Source organism: Colius striatus, chromosome 17, assembly GCF_028858725.1.
Source record: "Colius striatus isolate bColStr4 chromosome 17, bColStr4.1.hap1, whole genome shotgun sequence".
Taxonomy (NCBI): Eukaryota; Metazoa; Chordata; class Aves; order Coliiformes; family Coliidae; genus Colius; species Colius striatus.
Genome location: NC_084775.1, coordinates 6855656 through 6876083, shown reverse-complemented (window position 1 = coordinate 6876083; position 20428 = coordinate 6855656). Strand labels below are relative to the sequence as shown.

Below are 20428 nucleotides of genomic sequence, written 5' to 3'. Positions count from 1 at the left end.
GTGCCTGCTTATTTGTTCATAAATGGTGATTCTGTTAATAATTACAACTATAATTTAAATCTCCTTGAGTATCTCTTGGCCTGTAAGGGTTTTTTTCATGCAGCATACAAAGCCTTTCATGCTGGCAGTGGAGGAACAAAGAGCCCTTGCAGTGAAATGCTATGTGTGGAGATCTATGGCAAGGTAAACTGCCCTCCCAGTCAATCGTGGTAAATGTGAAAGTTTTGAGAACCACACAGACAAATAGAAGTCCTGAGCCCTAATATGTGAATAGATAAGCAGCCTCTCACATGGGAGGGTCAATACGGGCTTTGAAGCATAATATGGTAAAAGTTGAGTGTTGTATCAACAAGACTGTAAAGGTTACACATTGAAAGACACAAGGTGGCTCAGACTGCATTTATGTATCTAAAAGACTAATGGGTTTGACTGTGGGAGGTATTTGTTAGTTGGAGTAGATAATAAGATGCATTTTGGCTTTCCCAGTCATGGTCTGGGAGATGACACATTTCTTCATTACATTTCTTCTGTCTTCCAGGTCTTTTCCTTGGCAACAAAAGTGGTTTTTTCAGTTAAAGGTGTTTGATGTGCTGAGTTGAAAACCCAAATGGACGGAAATTTGGAGTCTGCACTTGAATTCTCCACAGCATTTGACGAAAGCAAATGGGCAAAATCCACTTAAGCCTTTTGGTACTGAGTGGTCTTGGTATCCAGCCCTGCTATGAATTTAAAGGAAGAGTTTTCCCAAGAAACACCAGAGTGATGACTATTTGTTACAGAATCATTTTTCAAAAAATGAATCATAAGAGTCATGTAAGGATTGAGAAATTTGACAAGATCAGCAATGTTTTGCAATGGGGTGAAAAGAAGAATCCCATTAGAGCTGTGGAGGCTTCATACACGTGCCAAGTACATTCCCCAGGGACCATGCTTTTATCTTGGACAAAACCATATCTTTTTCTTGGACTGTTCTCACTCCCTTAAGATAACCTTACGGGAAGATGCAACTACAATACAGACAATCTATCAGTTCTTCTTCTTGAGATACGCCACATGAAACAGTATTACCTAGAGAAAGTTTAGTGGCTGCAAGTTCAAAGTCCTGAAATACAGAAGACAATCTGCACAGGTGAGTTCTCCTTCTCCCAAGTCTACCCGGCAAAGGGGCACAGATAACATCTTTTAGAAAGACAGCAGGCAGATGTGGAGTCACATCTTTAATCAGCTGCTGTGGTTTCTGACAGACAGGCTGGCACCCAGAGCTTTTAGCTCTAGTGTTTTGCAGGGTGCAAAGATGTGCTGTTTTGTTCCAGGCACTCAGGCTTTTTTACAGAAGGTGAGTGGTGAGGACACTGGTGAGTTCTAATGATGAAAAAAAGGTAAATAAGATTATAATAAACTATAAGGTAGAGTAAGAGTAAATATGGAGCTTCCACCTTTATATTTTTGTATTTAGCTTTTACTTCTTTCAGTAGTCTTATAGAAAGAAAATACCCCAAGTTTGCAATGTAGGATTGATGTAATTTTCCCAGTGACTTCATCATGTAGGCTGCCTTTGGCAGTTTGGAGAGAGGGAAGCTGTGAAGCCCGAAAGCAGCATAAAGGTTTCACTTTGCAATGCTCCAGCAGTGAATGTGTTAAATGTTTTCATCAGAGACTTGGAAAAAAAAAAGGCATTTGGTGGATATGCCAGAAAAAGTTTACTTTACGAAAAGCTTCTCACACATAAGAGAGCAGACGAGACAGAGCAACCTTCTTAGCAGCTTTTAATCTTCAACATTCTTAGTTGCAGGGGGCAGAGCCCAGTCCAGCGAGACCTCCCTCCCCAAACCGCCGTGGTCCTCCGCTTCCAGCCCGGGGAAAGCCCTCGCCAAAGGAGTGCAAGCGGCCGGCGGCGCAGGAAGAGCCATGAGCCCGGGGAAGCTGTGCTCCCTGGTGCTGCTGGCCCTGGGCGCGCTGGCGGCGGTGGTCGCGCTGGTGGTCACCCTGACGCGGCCCACGTGCGGGCCCCAGCGCTACGTGCACGGAGCCGTGGCCGCCGACACCGAGACCTGCTCCCTCATCGGCCGGTATGTGCGCGCACCCTCACGGGCTCAGGCTCGCGGCGGGACAGGTAGTAGCTGCGGGAGCGGAGCGGGTTCGTGCAGCTGGGGCTGCGCAGCGATGCTGCTCCCTGCGTGCTCTGAGGGCAGATGGAGCCCTGCCTCTGTGGTGGATGCTGATTTTCATTATCTGATGTCACTAAATTGCAGCTCTGTGACTTATGGCCTTTCAGAAAGTAAAAATATTTATAGTATACAAATACAAGGTTGTTTTTAAGTGGAGAAGCAAGACATTAACAATTTACTTTATGGTGATAAGTCTGTCAGACAAGTGGCTTGAAGGGATAGGAGCTATCAGAGAGCTGCAGCTGGACTTGAGCAGAGGCAAGGAAGGCAGGCTGAGGGCACTGGGCATCCCAGCCTTCAGGGTGTGTGCTTCTCTCCAGCAGTTGTGTCTGGAAAGCAAAGAGCAAATTTAATTGAAGTTCAGGCAAACCAGTGTAAGTATGAAAGACCTACTTACATTACTTGATAGGAAACATGTAGGTTTAAAAAAAAAAACCTCTCTAGCTGCCCAGGTGGTTACACTTCAGTTTGTGTAACAGCTTCTCCAGTTTGTGTAACAGCTTCTCTCTCAAACGTTTTGGCTCTTACATTATTATTTTGCTATTACTGTTCAATTCTTAAATGCTTGTATACATGGAAGTGAAAGGATGGAACTCTACAAGCTCCATGCATTGCAGGATGTTCCAGCAGCAGAGCTGTGGGCTCTGCTTGGGGGCTGAAAGAGTTGAGGTGAGATATCATGTGTGCCGTGTCACATACATGGACCTTCAATGATGTGCTGACAGCTTTGTGGGTTGTGGAGAAAATGGACTGTGGTTGCATGTACGTCAAGGTTTTTATGCTAGGCCACAGGTTAGTTCCTTAGAGGGCAGAAGAGGTATCTTTTACATCGGTATTAATAGAAATAGAGGTAAATACATGATTGGATTACCCAAAGAATCTGCTGGGAAAACCACGGCACTTATGCAGCTATTGTAATTTTTCACTTGAAGTAGTGTAGGATCAGGTGGAAGGCACTGGAGTGAGAGCCACAGAAATCTGTGATCAGGTGCCAATTGAGCAGCTTTGGCTGCAAGGCTGCTGCTCCACAGCCTCAACCACTGATGGGGCTGTGGCTCCAGTGCACTTGCTGGCAGTGTCAGTGGTGTCTCTCCAGTCCAACTGACACCCTTAGATTTCCTACAAATAGTTTGCTGAGGATCCCCAAAAAATTCTGTCCTTGCTCCAACTTCTACACACGTTTTTCTCCCTCTTTTTCCCAGTCTGGAGCATCTGCATATCACATCCTGCTGCTACAAATGTATCAACTCTCTCCACCCAACCCTGCCAAGCCCCTGGATCTCCCCAGTCAGGACTCTTCTTCACCCTGGCTGCACCTCCCTCACCCTCTGCCTGCTCATGCTACTGCTTTTCCTATTATCCTTTGCCTCCAGCTGTTCTTGGAAGCCCTTGTGCTCATTTTGTGCTGTCCTTGTATTTGGAATGAGCCACACTCCTGTGTTGTTCTCTCAACTTGGGCCATGTGCTCATATTCTTGCAATAGATAAGAAAAGTAAAACTGTTAACAAAAGTGTTCCTCTTCAACAGAGCTTGTGATGATAAGCTCTGTGTTAATGTTTGTTCTTTTGTTTGTTGCTGCCATATTTCTCTCATTGTCCCCACTGGCTCACAGCAGTAGCTTGTAAGGAAGGAACATGTTTTTCTTTGGAGGAAGCTTCCTGCATGCTCTGTTCTGCGTGATCTTGTTCATTTTCTCCCAGACGTTTCTGTGCTGTATGTCATGTTTCAGCTCTTAGCCATTAAGCACATGATACCACTAAACTTAATTCTCATAGCAATCTGTAAAGTGAGCAAATGATGTTATTTCACCAGTCTAAATAAGGAAGTCTAGCATAGTACCTGTAGTGCATGGATGCTACATCAGGGCCATTGTGATGGGGTCTCTGCCTTTCAGACCAGGCTGAGCTGCTCAGGGACCATCTCACACAGACCTCCTAGGCAAGGGCTTCTCTGGACCTGGCCCAGAGGTCTTGATGTGAGCATGAGGAGCTGAGTAGCGTAAAGCAGCCTTCTGCCTAATCTTTGTTGAACAAGAGTTTAGCATCACATAGGAATTTCTCACAGCAGTAGCAATAAAATTCAGTTTCAAATAGTCTGAGCCACCAGGCCCTGCTGTCCCCACCTGTGAGCTGTCAGTTCATTTGTCATAGCAACAAAGCAAGACTTGGGCAAAGCCAAGCATCCCTCAATGTACAACCCTAACTCCTTCCCAGACACTGCCCAGCCAGTCAGCTGAATGATTCTGAGATTGCAACAGTGCTGTTGACTTCAGCTGTTCAACAATAAAATCCTAAATTCATGAGACTTAGGTGAGAGGAAACAAGAAAAAATAATTAATCTTGGGGTTTTCTGTTTCTTACAAAGTCCTGTGTTGAGGTCTGCACTAGTTTTCTGCAATTATGCAAACATTTGCACATTTTTGCACTGGCTGTTTGGACCTGTGATACTGTAAAGCATTGAGGAATAGGTGAGCTGTCATAAATGGTGAGATACAAGGGCACAAGAGCTCTTGAGTCCTTGCAGGCCCTTTGGTACCCGTGCTTGCCTTCTGCCTAACTGCTGCCTCACCTTCAGCTCTCTGGCTGCTCCTTCCCTCGTGTACCCATCTCCCTGTGCTGGTGTTTGAGCCTGTGCAGCCACTGCATCTCATTTTCTCATCCTACCAACACAGCACTGCCATCAACCCCCCTCCTTTTTTCTGCCCTGATCCTGCCTCCACAGATCAGTCACTACTCCCATCTCCTCTGTGTTTGAGGCAGGACATGACCACTCTGCTGGCTTCTGCTCCAGCCAGGGGAACAGAATAGTAATTTCTTTGTTTTTTTTCTGCCCCAAAGCCATTACCAGATGCAATTTTTTTCAAGGAAGATGTGCTTAGCTTTTGCAGCTCAGGGTTGGAACAGCCTCATTTCCACTCTCATTGCTTAGAAATCATAGGAGAATGAATCTACCAAAACTGGCTAATTCACTGATGGCTACATACATATGCATTTTTGTGTATATAAAACTAAGTTACAGAAAAAAACTATATGACAATATGATCGGAGTTTTTAATGATCAGTTTGGGGCTCTTTTTTTTTCCCAGATCAAACAACTTGGCCAAGTTAGAGAGAATTCCTTGAACTGGAGGCAGAAGTGCTACCTCTCTGGCTTTGCACACTGCAGAGCTGCCTAACAAAATTTCCAGAGGAGTTTCAAACAAGTAAAGTAAACAAAAAAAATTCCTCAGTCATAGGTTTTTGCTAATTGCTGAATGCTTTTAGTGGAAATACAAAAAAGGAAAAGCAACCTCTAACATCATAGGGAAAAAGAATTCGTGTTGGTGGCTTGTGTATAGCAAAGCTACAAGGAAATGAAAGCCACGTGTTGTAACTGAACCTGAGAGCAGGAGTCCCTGCGGCCAGTCCCTGGGGCACACTGCAGACACAGCCGCCGGTGCTGCGTCTTGGCAGCTCTTCCCCACTGACCTCCAGACCTTCTCTCCTAAGCCCTGGCTCTGTCCCCTGCAGCCACCCCTTTCATCCTACTCCTGGGAACTTGTGCAGAGGGTGCTGCAGTGCAGGGGGGGCATCACACCAATCACACTGCTCTGGTGCCTAAAGCCGTGCGAGTTAAAAGCAGCATCTAATCCCTGACCTGCCTATACATCTTATTCTTTAATTAAAAAGTCTTGTTTCCTTTTAAAAAAAAACAAACCAAAATCTCAAACCAGATGCTTTGGTTTAGTAATGAAATTCCTGGGGCATTACATGATACTGTGTTGGTTTAAGATGCTGCTGTTTAAGGCAGAGACTTTGTGTGCTCCCAGTAAAGCTTTCAATTGAACTTATTGGAAATAACTGAACCTCTTGTCCAGAAAGCAATCGTCCTTTAACAGGTGGGATGACGGGCTAGGGAGAACACCTCAGGGCCCTCGTGTTTCTCTCACTGGTAGTTCAGCTGTGAAGGAACTGTGTGGCTCTGCAATTCATTAGTAGAAGCAGATGAGGGACAGACTCACAGCCTGTGTTTGCGGCTCGTTTTTCTTCAGTTGTGCAAGCTGTCATCCTCATGCTTGAGGTTTCCAGCTCTGGAGATGGTGTTTGTATGTTCTGGGGCTGTGTAAGGTTGGACTTTCTGGAATCTTTATGTGGCTCTTTGGCTTCAAGCAGAAGTGAGCAATCTCAGCAACTCAACATCATCCTGTTGGCAGGTCCTGTGCTAGACTTGCTCAGCCATCAGTGCCCAATTCTATACTGAACAAGGTTGGGTCTTTTGCTATGAAGGGTTTTACTGGTGGAGATTGGGGGCTGAAAGCAATACCATGCAGCTGTCTGGTTTAGACAGAGGCCCTGCACTGGAAAAAATGTCCCTGAATGAAGTGAAACACTTTCATGAAGAGGAATGTGAGGCTAAACGATACCCAAAGGTATCAAAGCCCACCTTGGTAATTTGTCCTTATGTCAAGAAGCCATGAGGAGACAGGAGGTGCTTGCCCTGGCAGCAAGCAGTACCCAAACCCACCCTTGCCTCCAGCTCTGAGCCACTTCTTCCCTCCTGGCAGTGGAAAAGGCTTTTTCAATTAACCACGCAAAATGCTTTCTAGTCCCTACCAACGTGCTGGTTGAGCTCTGCCATCCACTGCTCTGCATCTGTTTGTTTCTCAAATGGCAGAAGAAAGAGCAGTGTAAGGCCAGGAACTGATTTAGCAGAAGTGCTTATTCCAGTGCTGGGATTTGCTACAGTGAGGCTGAGCTGACCCAGCCCAGCAGCCATCCCTGACCCCCTGCTCCAGCACAGCCTGCATGAGCCCTGGGAACTGGCTGCTTCTGAAACACCCGCTGGGGGAACGAGGTTGTGGGGAGGGTCAGAATGGTGAGAATTCAACAGTCAGAAAATGTCTGTGGTCCTGGGAAGCTCACTTCTAGGCAGAGAATCTGCTGCAAACATCCTTTTCAGTGATGGCCCAGCAGCATTGCTGATGAAGGTTTATATCCCAAAGGGTTTGCCTTCCCTTCTTCTATTTTAACAGTTTTAAATTTGGAAACTGGCCGTTTTTTCACAGAAGCAGCTGTTGCTTTTGCTCTTCATAAATCTTAAGGCAGCAGCTGCTGTGTAATGGGTGGTCTCCTCCCAGCCCCCCATGTTCTTTAGCAGAAAAAACCAAGTCAATCTAATTCTATGCCTTGGCATTTCCTGTGACTTAAAACAGCTCCAGGGCTCTTTCTGGCCCTGAGCAGAGCAGCAGACTCAGCCTGTAGCCCAGCACAGCCCCTTCACAAGGTACTTGTTCATCCATTCAGGGCAGGTGAAGCCTGTTCTGCTGCTGCTGGAGCAGGACTTGGTAACATCCTCTTCTGTTTCAGACTTTAAGGAAACTCCATTAATGGCTAAACCCTAAAGCTAAAGCTGAGTGACAGGAAGGATATAGGACAAAACATGTTGTTATCAGGTCTTGTCAGCTGTAGGCTAAGATATCTCTAGAGAGAGCTGGTAAGATACCACGCTTTGATTGAGGGGACAATTGTCTCTCCAGGGTTTTGTGTTCTAATTAAGGCAGCTGTAACAGTGATCCATAGAAAGGGAGCGCCTAATGGGACAGAGTGTACCTGCAAGTCTGGCTAGATGAGAAAGACACAAATTCCTCAGGCATCACTTCCAAGGAAGCGTCAGGGCTGTGACTGAAAGCAGGTGAGCCAGACTGAGGGGACCAAAGACCAAAGCAACTCAAAGAAATTTTCTTATTAGCCCTGATCAGGATTTGATTTTATCCTGGAAATTCTGTTTTTCTTGTAATCTTGTTTGTATTGCAAAATGAGATTAATGAGGGCAAGTGATTAAGGACAATGTAAAGCATGCTTTGCTTTTCTGTGAGAATGTGTCCCTGCCTTGGCTGCTGGTGTTATTTTTGCTTTATATTGTGTCACTGTGGTGGGCACAGAGCAGGAACAGTAAAGACTATTTCTGCCTTTCCTGCTCTCTGAGGCACGGACAATCAGTGCTTTGGCCTGAACCATCTGAAAACTACTGGGTAGACAACAGGCTGGAGTAATCAGTGCTGATAAACCAGCACTTGATTTGCCTCAGCCATGCCAGGCAGGATGTGTCCATCCTGCAGTGCTGAAGGCTGCTCCCCTGGCTGCTGAATGCTCTCCTCCTCCTTGTTCCTTGATGCTCCCAGGAAGTCTGTGTCACTTTTGCCAGTAGAGTAATAGTCTAGGTTTCAGCTCCCTGGAGTAACTGGCTGCTTTCTTTAGCCCCCAGAGAGACCTTTTCCACAGAGTCCTCTTCAATCTCAGCGGGAGCCAAGGGCACAGGTATAAGCTGGAGTTTACATGGCTTGTGTTATCCTGGCTCTGTGCTCACTGGGAGTGTTGGAGGGAGGGAGCAGGAGTAAGGTGATACTAAGAAACTCTGGGTTTTGTGGGCCCTGTGCACATGCCCAACACTGAACACAGCACTTGAGCTGCGGCCTCACCAGTGCCCAGTACAAGGGGACAATCACTGCCTTGGGCCTGCTGCCACATCAGTGCTGATACAATCCAGGGTGCCATTCGCCTTCTTGGCCACCTGGGCATACTGCTGGCTCATGTTCTCTCTGTTTGTCCACATGCCACTTCCCTGCAGGCATTGTGCCAGCCATAGCATCCTGGCCCCAGCTCCAGCCAGCCCTGTGTGTGCTCTGTGTTCCGGTCACAGCCTCTGGGAGCAATTGCACTCAAATCAATGAACTATTCCACTTTCTGGCTTTGCTTTATCTAAGCAATATCCCAATCTAAACAAAGTGGCTGCTGCCAGGCTATGCAAGGAAACACCACCCACCACGTTGCCACTGCAAGGAAAAGACTGAAGCTGTGCTTGAAGGAAGCAATTGCTGAGACACATTTCTCTAGCAGAGAGTTGTTGTACAAGGCTGGCTTATGACCCGTGTGCTCTTTGGAGTGGCTGTGCCTAAGTAGGAACAGTTGAGGGGGGCTTTTTACCTGTTTGGTTTTGCCTTTGGGGATACAGAGAGGGGATGGGATTTCTGTGCTAATATCTCATACGTAGCAAGGCACGCTGTAAGAGTGACAAAGTAAAGCCTGAATTGACATGTTGAGTCTCAGGAGTTTGCTTCACATGGAGGCATAGTTTCTGCTTCAGTGCCCTGTCCTGTTGACCAGTATATGCCCTTTTGTTGGGAACTAGGTAGGGAGCTAGAAATCATTTGCTTCCCAGCGTGTGGAAAGCTCTCTCCTCTGTGAGGGCATCCCCTGCCACCTGGGAGCTCATTGATGGCCTTTTTTGTAGGCAGCACGTGTGAGGGCTGCAGTTGTCTCTGTCCCAGAGAAAGAGCATGCTCTCTGCTCTTGGGTCCTGGCTGCTCTTTCCTCCTGCAGAGGCTATCTTCTTTCCCACTAGTTTTTTTTCTCAGTCTCACAGAGGAAGGTGCCATTCTGCAATCTCACACCCACACTGCTGCCAGCAGCTTTCTCCAATTGCTGGCTGCTCTGGTCCAGCTGGGGCTGCCTTGCAAGCACCCCAGGGAGACATTTTCATGTGACTCCTCCATTCTATCATTCCTGCACTTTAACAGTCTTTTTTTTCCCCCTTTCTACCACAGGGACATCCTGAAAAGTGGAGGCACAGCGGTGGATGCTGCCATTGCTGGCTTGATCTGCACCTCAGTGATGAATCCTCAGAGTTCGGGCCTAGGTGGTGGTGTTGTATTTACCATCTATAACGCCATCACAGGTATTGGCCAGCCCCAGCCCCTCCACGGTGCCCTGGCTCCCTGCAGACACTCAGCTGCCGTGGAGAAGTCAGAGCCCTCACAGTCCTCACCAGCCTGGGTCAGAGGGGCATCTTCAGGAAGCTAAATCTAGCAATGCTGAGGGTCTGCTGGGAAGCCTCTCTGTGTTTGGATTGGCCCCTGGTGTGGTGTTCTTGCTTTTATGTTTCTAATCCTTTTAATGTTTTGGGTTTTTTTAAACTGTCTTGGCTCCAACCCTCCCCCAGAGCTCATAGAGCTAAGTAGTAAAATCAACAATGAACACAGTAACAATGTTGTAGTTTTAAAGAGTGCCAAGTAGGCTCACAGAGTCACGAGTCTGGAAATGGCTGGGTGTATCTTATGCAACAGCATAATTTGGCAAAACTACCTATGTTTTTTTATCTTATTCCCTGTTTTTCTCTGTCTTTTTGTCTGAGCCCTGTAACCTTGTCTCCAGCCAGCAGTCCTGTCCTGCCAGCTGAGTTACTCTGTGTGCTGAGCTGCATGTGCTCCTGCTCGGTGCACAGGGTACCGCTGCGGGCTCCTGCCTCTGCAGCAGGAAAAGAGAAATAGAAGGCAGAGAAGGAGGCAAAAATAACAGACTAGGCCTGAAATAAGAGGTTTTTTCTCTTATTCAGAAGTGAGGGTTTTTTTGTTTGCTTGGGCCTTTTAAACCCTCTCAAGCTTCCTGATACAGAGAGTATGACAGAAGGTGTAGGGAGGCTCAGCACAGCACCACACTGGGCATGGCTGCCTGAGGAGTGATGGCACTTGCTGCATCAGGACAATGTTGTACCTTTCCCTCTCTCCTTTCCAGGCAGAGTGGAGGTGATCAATGCTCGCGAGACAGTCCCACGAGAGTTCCCCCACGATCTGCTGTCTGGCTGTGTCCCTGACGCCTGCATCGGTAAGGACACGGACAGGGCACGAGGGCTCTGTGCCCTCCTGGCTTGCAGTGCACCGAGCTCAGGGTGATGGAAATGAGGACCTTGATGACTTAGCTGAAGTTCTGTTTAATTGCTTGTACTCTTCCTGGAGTGACTTCTGCAAAAGCAAGAAAAAAAATACTAGGTCCATAAAAGTACCTGTAACAGTGGCAACCTGAGCAGTGAGGCAGTGGGAGCAGAGCAGGGGAGACATCACAACATAATTTCCCATCATAGAAAGTCTGCCTTTCAAGATCAGATTTCCCAAAGCACTCATTTCCCAGCAGTTCTTACAGAGAAAAATAAGGTCAATAGCTGCTCAGACTTTCTGGAAATGAAAGCAAGCAATGTATCATGCCTGCCCATGTCCTTACATTAAGGAAGCAACCTGAGAGCACCGGGAGTTGAACTGGGCTCTGGCTTAGCTCAGCTGCCACCTCACTCCCATCCGAGGAGGCTCCACGTCCCATTGCTGTTACCCATTTGGCAGCTGGCACTCTCACTTTAGCAGCACATCTAGGATCACTCCATGTTTCTTGCTGCATTTGTTCTCCTTCCTTTTAGCATCTTTTCTTTTGAGTTGTGTCCTGGTTCCTGGAGATCTTATCCTTGGGAGATGAACCTGAAAAGGAATCAAGAACAAGTGTGGTTGGAAGGGACAGCTGGAGGTGTCTGCTCCAACTCCTGCTCAAAGCAGTGATGTCAGAGTTGGCTGAGGTTACTCATGCTTTTTAACTTCTCCAAGGATGGGGAATTTCACAGCTTGACTTGTTCTAGAGTTTGACCAGGCTCCACATGACTGCTTTTTCTCTTATGTCCAGCTGCCACCTCCTTTGCTGCAATGTGTGCCTGTTGCCTCTTGTGCTCACTGTGCACCTCTGAGTCTGGCTCCAGCTTCTCTGTACCTCTCCTATTAGGTAGTGGGAAAAAAATACATGAACAAGAAAGGAAAAAAAAAAAACCCAATCCTGCTTTTCAAAGCCTTAATGCTGCCTATACAAGTCCCCAGTGTGGGCCAGGCAGTGATGGTTGCTGCTGTGCTCTGCAGGGCCCCGCTGGATCGCTGTGCCGGGAGAGCTCCGCGGATACGAGGCAGCACACCAGCGACACGGACGCTTACCGTGGAAAGCCCTGTTTGAGCCAACCATCAAGCTCCTTTCAGAGCCACTTGCCATTTCCCCTGTAATGGACAAAATCTTCCGTCACTCAAAGTTCTTGGTTCCAGGAAAACAGCTGTGGTAAGACCCATGAGTGAAATTGCAGTGGCAGTGTGAGGGCCAGTGTTCCGTCAGCTTCAGGCTCTTCCTCTGACATGCTGCCATGGAGAGCAGGCTGCTGCTGTGGCTCCTGCTCAGTAAATGCTTTATATGGGCAGGGAGGGAAGAACAGAAGTTGGTTGTTTTTTAAAAAGTCTGTCAGCAGGTAGGGAGGAGGCTGCAGTTTAGAATGGCTTGGCACAACAAAACTGTCTGCTAGGCAAGTCTGCTCACGGGGAGAAGCTGGCTGTATGTGGAAAGCATCCCCTGACAACAGACACACATTTGGAGAAGCCCCACTGACCTGGGCCAGGGCCAAAGGGCTTGTGGAGGAAACTTTGGGGTACAAGTGCCTAGTTCTCTGGGTAGCAGTCAGCTGAGAAGGACTGCTCTCCACATAGACAGTGTAGCACTGGCTTGGGAAGTGCATGGCATGCCAATAGCACAGCAGCTTTGGATAGCAGACTCTGGGGACAGAATAAGCACATACTGTAAACTGATGATGTTCTTCTTTAACAGCCCACTCATATGTGATGGTGAAAGGTTTCTGAAGCTTGGGGAGAGCTTCAGGTGGCCGGCACTGCAGCAGACACTGAGAGCTGTGGCAGAAAATGGAGCCAAAGCATTTTATGAGGGGCAGATAGGAAAGGCCTTGGTGGAGGACCTTAGAAAGGCTGGTAGGTAACAGCTACAGCTAATACTGACAGATGGGCTGTTTCCCAGCAACTGGGTGCCAGCTGGATGTCAGGGGAAAGCCAACACGTGCTATTTGTTTGCCATTTGGGACAGGGCCAGTTGCTATAAACCTGTCTGGTTTTCTATTAAAGGATCCAGTATCTCCCTGGAGGACCTTCGGGAATACAAAGCAGAGGTGTCCTCAGCTCTGAACATTACCCTCAACAACCACACCAGAGTCTTTTCTCCTGGGCCGCCCTTGGGAGGTGCTGTGCTTATGTTCATCCTCAAGATCCTGGAAGGTAAATTCCTCAGGAAAAAGGGGCAGTGAGATTTGCAAAGTGCTGTTCTAGAGCAATAGAGAAGTAATGGGAGAAATGGCTCCCACAGCAGCAGTGTGATCATGCTGAGCAGCAGGATGATGGACTGGCTCATTCTTACAATGGAACAATATCATCATAGTTGCTGCAGAGGCCAAAGGATAATACACAGTTTTCCTGAGGCTTCAGGAGTAATTGAAGTTGCAGCAGAAATTAATACTTGGTTCTTCCCATGTCAGCATCCTGCTAAAGCCCAGGGGAAACTTGATAAGAACTGGGATGGGAAAAGAAGGTTTCTTTCAGGTTTTTTTTTTGCAGTTCTTTAAAAAAATATTGCCATGGGTCAATTAACAAAAACTGTTTAATCCTGATTTGTAGAGTATAAACTTGGTGAAGCATCACTGGCAACACCTGAGGAGAAGGTAGAAACATACCACCGCATTGCAGAGGCCCTGAAGTTTGGCAATATGCTAAAACCCCACATGAGTGACCCAGCCTTCTCCAAAGCTCAGGTGAGCCAGCTGGGTGCACAGGGGCAACTGCAGACACCCACAGCACTGAGAGCCGCGTCTACACTGGTGCTGGACAGAGGAGTGGCGCAGAAATCCAATTCCTGTTTGGGTTTGCTTTTTGTTTTAAACCTTCATTGTCACCCACTCATTTCAGCCTCTGTGCTAAGCCAGAATATCCTGCTGCCAGCACAATGCTACAGTACTAGGTGATGCTCTGACATCCTCCTGCTTTGCAGTCATGGAAGGGAAAAAAAACCACCCCTGCTAATGAAGAGCCCTTCTGCTGAGCTGGCAGTCTGGTGGCACTACTTTGCTGGCAGTTTCTGTTCAGCTGTAGGCGCTGCTCACTGCTCATTGCAGATAAAGGATGTGCCCATGCTCCTGCCAGAAGTGAGGTTCCTCAGTACTGTGCTTTCATTTTCTCTGGTCAGTGGCCTTGGCATTGATGCTGCCAGTGCAGGCCCCAAGCCCTGTCTGCCCTGGGTTCTGTGTGCCCACAGACACAGCTCTGCTTTGGTGCCACAGGCTGTCCCCATGCTGCACTTGCAGGTGCTTGTGAAGACCATGCTGTCTGACAAGTTTGTTGAGCTTGTCAGACAAAAAATGGATACCCGAGGTGACCATCCACTCAACCATTATGACTTGTTGGAGTCCATCTACAACCACAGATACCAAAGTAAGGGCACCAGCCACATCTCGGTGATCACGGCAGATGGCAGCGCAGTGTCCGCCACCAGCACCATCAACTACCCGTGAGTAGCCCAAGGGGTGCAATGTGTGTCTCACAGGCCATGCATCAGGTTCATGGGGTAACTGCAGCGGCTGTTTACCAGACATGCAAAGCCCTTGGGCTTCACTGATTTGGGCAGCCTCCTGCTGCCTTTCTCACGGGGCAGCAAAGGTCTTTGAGCATGAGCCCAAAGGAACATCATGGTTTGCAAAGACATGATGACTCGCTGAGCTCTGCGGAGCTTCCGTGTGTTGGGCAGATTTCAGAACAGGGACCTGTCTCTGTTCCAGGACAAACACCTTCTGGCCACCCTCACTGGGGCAGCTGCAAGCTGGGAGGAGCCTGAGGGAGCCCACAGGGTGCCATGCTCCAGTTACTGGCATCCAAACAGGAGAGCACTGGGCACTGAGGCTTTGTTTTCTCCCCCCTCCTGTAGGTTTGGATCCTTTGTATATTCCAGCCAAACCGGGATCATCTTAAATAATGAGCTGGCAGATTTCTGCATGGCAAACAGAAGCATTCAATCAGGTGAGTGTTGTCACCCTCAGGACACAACAGGAGGCTAGGAAATGGACCTGCAGGCCATGCACAAGTGGGCAGGGCATGTTTGTAAACTGCAGGCACTCTTTCCTAGCTCTGCATGCTCATTTCAGACTAACAGGAGTGTGTAGTGTGTCTGTGTCTGCTCACATGCAAGTTTTGGGTTCTGATCGAGGAAATCAGAGATTAAAAAACCCCCCCTAAGGGTTCCTTGGCTGGGTTGAGTGAGCTGCAGCAAACTCTGAATATGTGTGGGATGCTCTGTCCTGCACCAAGATTCTTCCTATTAAGCCTGTGCCATAAAGGTCCAGTTTCTTGTTAAGATGGGATCTCAGCACAAGGAAGCTGGTTTTCTGCAAGACTTGAGCTTCTTGAGGAACGAGCAGCAGCTCAGTTTGCCATCAAGGAGGCAAGAAGGATGAGGTTGATACACCTATGTGTCTCTCCAGCCCGCTTCACAGCCACAGGGGAGGAATAATACTCTGCCTCTGCTCTAGGAGAGAAGCCTCCCTCTGCAATGGTGCCTTCCATTCTCATCTCCAAGACAGGAGACACGCTGGTGATCGGAGGAGCAGGCGGGGCCTGGATCATCAGTGCTACTGCCATGGTGAGTGAGCAGTAACACCTTCCACTGTGCAAGGGAAGCACAGGCTGGCCCGAGCAAAAGCAGTTCCTTTGGAGCTGCTAGTACTGCTATGTGCAATGCAGCCCTGCTGCAGTCTGTACTCAGCTTCTTGCCTCTAGCATTTCTGTGGTGAGGGCATAGGGTAGCTTCACCTCTGCTGTTGAATTGCAATCCCACCAGGAGCGGAGGAGGTGGGAGAACTCACAGCCAGTTCTTTCAAACCTCCCAGGCTTCCAGCCACAGCCAGTCTCACCTGCTCTTTTTACTTGGCTCTCCTCAGGCCTTCACTCCCAAATGCTTTGCTTTATTTCTAATTTTGAAGTCACTAAAGGCTGCAGTTTGGAGACCAGAGCAAGTGCCATCTGCCTTGCTCGATTCTTTTTTGAAAGAGAAGAAGTTAGAATAATTAACTAAAAAGTTAAGGAAGTTATTAGGAAGAGGGGGATTGGCCATACCTTGGGGCCCTGAAAATAAACTGATAAGCCATGTGATGGAAAAACTAGGAAAACTAGAAAACCACTGCACTTACACAGAGAGTAAGAAATGTTAATGCAAAAGAGCTCACTGAAGCATGGTGTCTAACAAACACCTTGTCCATCAGTGAACAAATAAAATTAGATAAGGCCACAAGAGGAAAAAGAAGATGTTTTTCTTTTTTTCCTTTCATCAATTGGAGAGAAGCATGGGAAGGAGTCCATGCTAGCACCTGGTATGAAAGCAGAAAGAAGGACCCTGAAAAGAAAGCCATGAGCCATCAGTAGCTACTGAATTCCAGGACACCACTTTGGCTCAGAGAAAGCGTTGTAGGAAGTATCATTTTGTACTCACCCTCTTCTTACACTTGCCCTGACCATGTGCTGTGGGTCACCCTGAAGACAGACCTCACTTGTGGTCTGACTCAGTGCAGCCTTGCTCAGAGCCCAGATTTGCAGTGTCCTGCAGGAAGGATGTACAACAGAGCTGGTTGGGCCTTACAGCAGTGCGCTGTGTGCCCCAGGTTCTGTCAGTACCTCCTTAGGCAGTGTGAGATGTGTCATTACAGGCCATCATAAACAAGCTGTGGTTTGGCTACGACTTGGAACATGCCATTTCAGCCCCCATCATGCACACTGATGGTGCCAATATCCTGTTTGAGGAACATTTCAGCCAGGTGAGTGGCCTTGCCTGGATCTTCTTGTCTTCTCCTTTTGGTTAGAAGCAGGTTGCTTTTGTAACTCTCCCAAATAGTCTATATATTGCTTCTAGTCTATATATTGCTTAAGTGTCACTTTCTCAGCCTGACCCCACATTTTCCCACCTGGCAGTGCTGAGACCCCAGGCCCCTGACTCCTCACTCTCTTTCCCCTTCTCTGCCTGCTGCAGGAGGTGAGGGGTGGACTGCTGGGAAGAGGACACAAAGGGACGGAAGATGCATTTGGAATGAATGTTGTGCAGGGAATTTCCAAGGAAGGAAAATGCATCTCTGCCTACTCTGATAAAAGGAAGCTGGGGAAGTCAGCTGGATATTAGCACATGATGCCAGGCCAGCTCACAGAACTACAGGAGATAAGGAGATTCAGAGTGTGTGCTGGCCAGGATCTGCCAATGTTGCCTGTTCCTATCAGGCCTCCTCGAGTGTCTGTCGGCCAGACTTGTGATTACACTGATTGCAGTAGCCTGCAAAGCACCACCCCCAGGCCATGCAAGGACAGGTCAGCCAGCCTTGTTTAGAGCTGCGTCCTCCTTTTCTTTTGTGATATATGGAAAAGCATATTTCTTGAGCACATCAGCTATTCAGAATAAGAGAATACAAAATGGGGGAAAAAAACTGGTCCAAAGCCCACTGGGAACACTGTGAAATGACCCAGCTGTATCTTCCATTCCCGTGGGAGAGTCTCAGTTCAGAGTAGAACTGGTTTCTTACAAGCTGTTGCCACAATAAGCTTATTATTACTGGGGCTCAGTGGTGTGAACTCAGTAGCTATTTTGATTACAAGGATTACAAGAAGCGTCTGTAGGGTGAGGACTTTAAAATCTTAAGCATCCAGGCTTAGAGGGTGGGTTTGGAAAAGGAAAACCCCACACTCCTCACCCTTGGTTTCTCCATCCAAAGAAGCCTGCCCTTTCCCAAAGGTGGCAAATGAAACCAGCAAGCCACAGAACATCTGCTGCCCTGCTACTCTCTGCCTTGAGGATGCAAAGGACCCCACAAGCTCAGAGTCACTGTGCTGAAGCTTCTTTCCACCCTGCACTTTGCTGACTGAGAATAAGCCACCTGTGGAGCTGCAGCCCTGTTCTCTCCCTGTGGCAAGGGGAGTCTCAATCCGTGCCAGTTCTCCCTCCTCAGTGCCAGCAGAAGATAAGGCTTTGGGAAGGCAGGTGAGGACTGCAGTGGGAGAGCTATTGTTTTTGGAAACACAAAACAAAACAAAAGCTTCCTCTGAAGCCCTGGGCTCAGCCTGGCCCGGCAGAGAAAGGATGCAGCACTGGCAGGGTGCTTTTCTCCCATAGCCTAATGGCATGCTTCAACTCCCTGTTTACCACAACTAATCTCCAGTGTTCCCTTAAGACCATGAGGAGATTGTAGGGCTACTTAAGAACTATCACAGAGAGAGAAGACTTCTGGAGGAGAGACCTGACACAAAAGGTCTTTGGTGATAACCATAACCTTGTCCTGCTCAAAGTGGCCAAGAAAATCAACTCTTTAAGAAAAAAACAACCAAAACCAAAAACACCACCACAAGCCCTCAACTCTTCTCAGATACTCAGGGGCAAGTTCCCACAATCCTCAACAACCACATTTTCTGAAAGCTTGTGGGCTGTACTTCCCTGTGGGCACAGGCAGTATTTGGGGGGGGCTGTTTTAAAAAGTGAAGCCAAACCAGAGCAAGGTACTAGCAGAGCCCTCCCTCTCCCACGTTGATTCTTGCCTCACGCACAGCTCATGCTATTCCCAGTGCACTGAAACAAGCACAATCCCTCTGTAAACACCATTAACAAGCATTGGAGCACACACTGTTAAACTCAAGCTGGGGCCATCCACACACGCCCTTGCCAAGGTGGCCAGAGAGGTTTTAAGGCTACATTCTTACCCACAAAGTCTGTCCAACAAAGACAGTGACTTGTTGAAATCTCAGCCTTTGCTTGCATTTTAATGATGGTCTCAGTGAAGTCTGACTAGAACCAGATGTGTGTTTTTCTTCAGAAATTGTACACCAAGGACTGTAGAGTGACTGCAGCTTAATGAAAAAAGTGTTCCTAAGTTACCAGATGATAACTGCAAGCACTGCATCAGGCAGCTGGAAGACAAGTTACTCATGGATAGGGCCACAACTTATGTTCCCCGCGTTCGGGAAGGACTACTGGTTTCTCCATCAGACAAGCCATAGCAGTGACAGCATTGCAGTGCTGCTGGCTGTGAGCAAAGGGAACCGGACTAAGGTTTGAGGGGGAGCAGTGTTGATGTTCATTTGGAAGGGGTTGCAGTGGCTAAGCTTTTTTGGTAGTTGTATTCAAGCTACAGAATTGGCTGAAGTTTTCTACTTTCATTAACTCCCTCACCTCAGCTATCAGTTCCCGGGTGCATTGGTCCTAGGGTCAGAAGTAACACCCCAACTGTGGAGCTGTTACAGGGGAAGCCCTTACGGGCACCAGACACCATCTGTGGCTCCCATTTCAGGAGCAGCCGGGCTAACAAGGCCAATATTGGCTTTAGCAACACCTGCAGTTATTTCTAGCCCAGTTGAGCTTAGAGCTTACAAGAAAGCAACTGAGAACAATACTGGCTGCAGGCAGGAAAAGCAGTTCTTGCTTCCCTTCCTTCTGGGCAGCCCTCAGTCATGCCCTAGGCCATACTCCATCATGTTTTGCTAGCAGAAAAAACAAGTCACTGGGTAATGAGGCCTCTGACTGCCTTCACTTCTGCCATCTCTTAGGGTACAGCACACCTCAGTTTCGCAGCCTATCACCTTTCCAGCACAGAGGATCACAGCTACTTCTCACCATGAAGACATGGGAATATTATCCATAGTCCAGCACTCACTGCAATTTAACTATTTTGCTACCAACACTGAAACTGAGCCAATTAAGCAGTTTTAAAACCCATCACAGCTTTAATTTGCAAGACAGGAAGGAATGAGAGTGCAGATCTCTCACAGCAGCAGAGACTTCCACTCCTGCAGTCCTCACTAGCAAACATCTGGTGAAGCCAAAGGACTGTACCTACCTTAGGACCTCTGCTTTTGCCCTGCCACCTTCTTGCTGCTGTTGAAAGTCACTGGGGTCAAGAGCCTCCAGTTTTGTCTTTTCCCCATTCATGCTCATGCCAACAGGAGAGCATTATTTTTGTACTCACTCATCTTACAAGGACTTTGGAAGCATCACTGCACAGAGGCTGCTTGATTTTATAACAAAGCCTTTAAATTATATTTTTAATAAAGTGTTTTTTAAACTGTCTGGGAGTTTCTCCTCTAAAAGTGTTGCCTAAAAACACACAACACCCTGCTGCACAAGCCTAAGGACTGTGTGGACAGCTGCAGATGCCACTTGTTTCTCACAGCTTGGATTTGGCACAGCCCTGTAGAGGCTGCAGGGCTGCCAAAAGAAAACTGTGCTAATATGAGACTGAAGAACCCTCCAGTTGTTGATCTGAATTGCCTCTTGACAGTACAGTCCTGGGAACCTGCCCTGTCCTCCGGCCTGAGAGTCAGGAGGCTCACACGGGAGCTGAACAGGGAAGTGGCTGCATTCAAAGGGAAGGCACACGAGCAAGATATGTTGGAGTGAAACAGTCAGAGCAGCTGCACAGCCTGCAGCATGTGGGCCAGGAGGTTTGACATGAACCTCATGTGCCCTCTTATATAGGCATGGCCATGAGATGCACATCACAGCACGCACAACCATCCATAAATAATAGGGGAGTTTTCTGTCCAGCTAGCAGAAATTCAGGCACACAAGTAAGATTGC

The 20428-nt window shown here is 47.9% G+C and overlaps 1 protein-coding gene across 2 annotated transcripts; it reads left to right on the top strand.

Annotated features, from left to right (window-relative positions):
- Window positions 1-955: 955 nt before the first annotated feature.
- GGT5 (gamma-glutamyltransferase 5) lies at window positions 956-19909 on the top strand. 2 transcript variants are annotated; one of them, XM_062010232.1, is made up of 13 exons: window positions 956-1129; window positions 1793-2069; window positions 9751-9881; window positions 10718-10807; window positions 11875-12064; window positions 12602-12759; window positions 12910-13059; window positions 13456-13589; window positions 14139-14341; window positions 14756-14847; window positions 15357-15466; window positions 16527-16634; window positions 16847-19909. In XM_062010232.1, the coding sequence occupies exons 2-13, from the start codon at window positions 1909-1911 to the stop codon at window positions 16991-16993; spliced, it is 1674 nt and encodes a 557-aa protein (XP_061866216.1). In that variant the 5' UTR covers window positions 956-1129; window positions 1793-1908; the 3' UTR covers window positions 16994-19909. The 2 variants fall into 2 exon arrangements, with proteins under 2 accessions (XP_061866216.1, XP_061866214.1); XM_062010230.1 differs by having other exon boundaries at window positions 1787-2069.
- The last annotated feature ends 519 nt before the right edge of the window (window positions 19910-20428 follow it).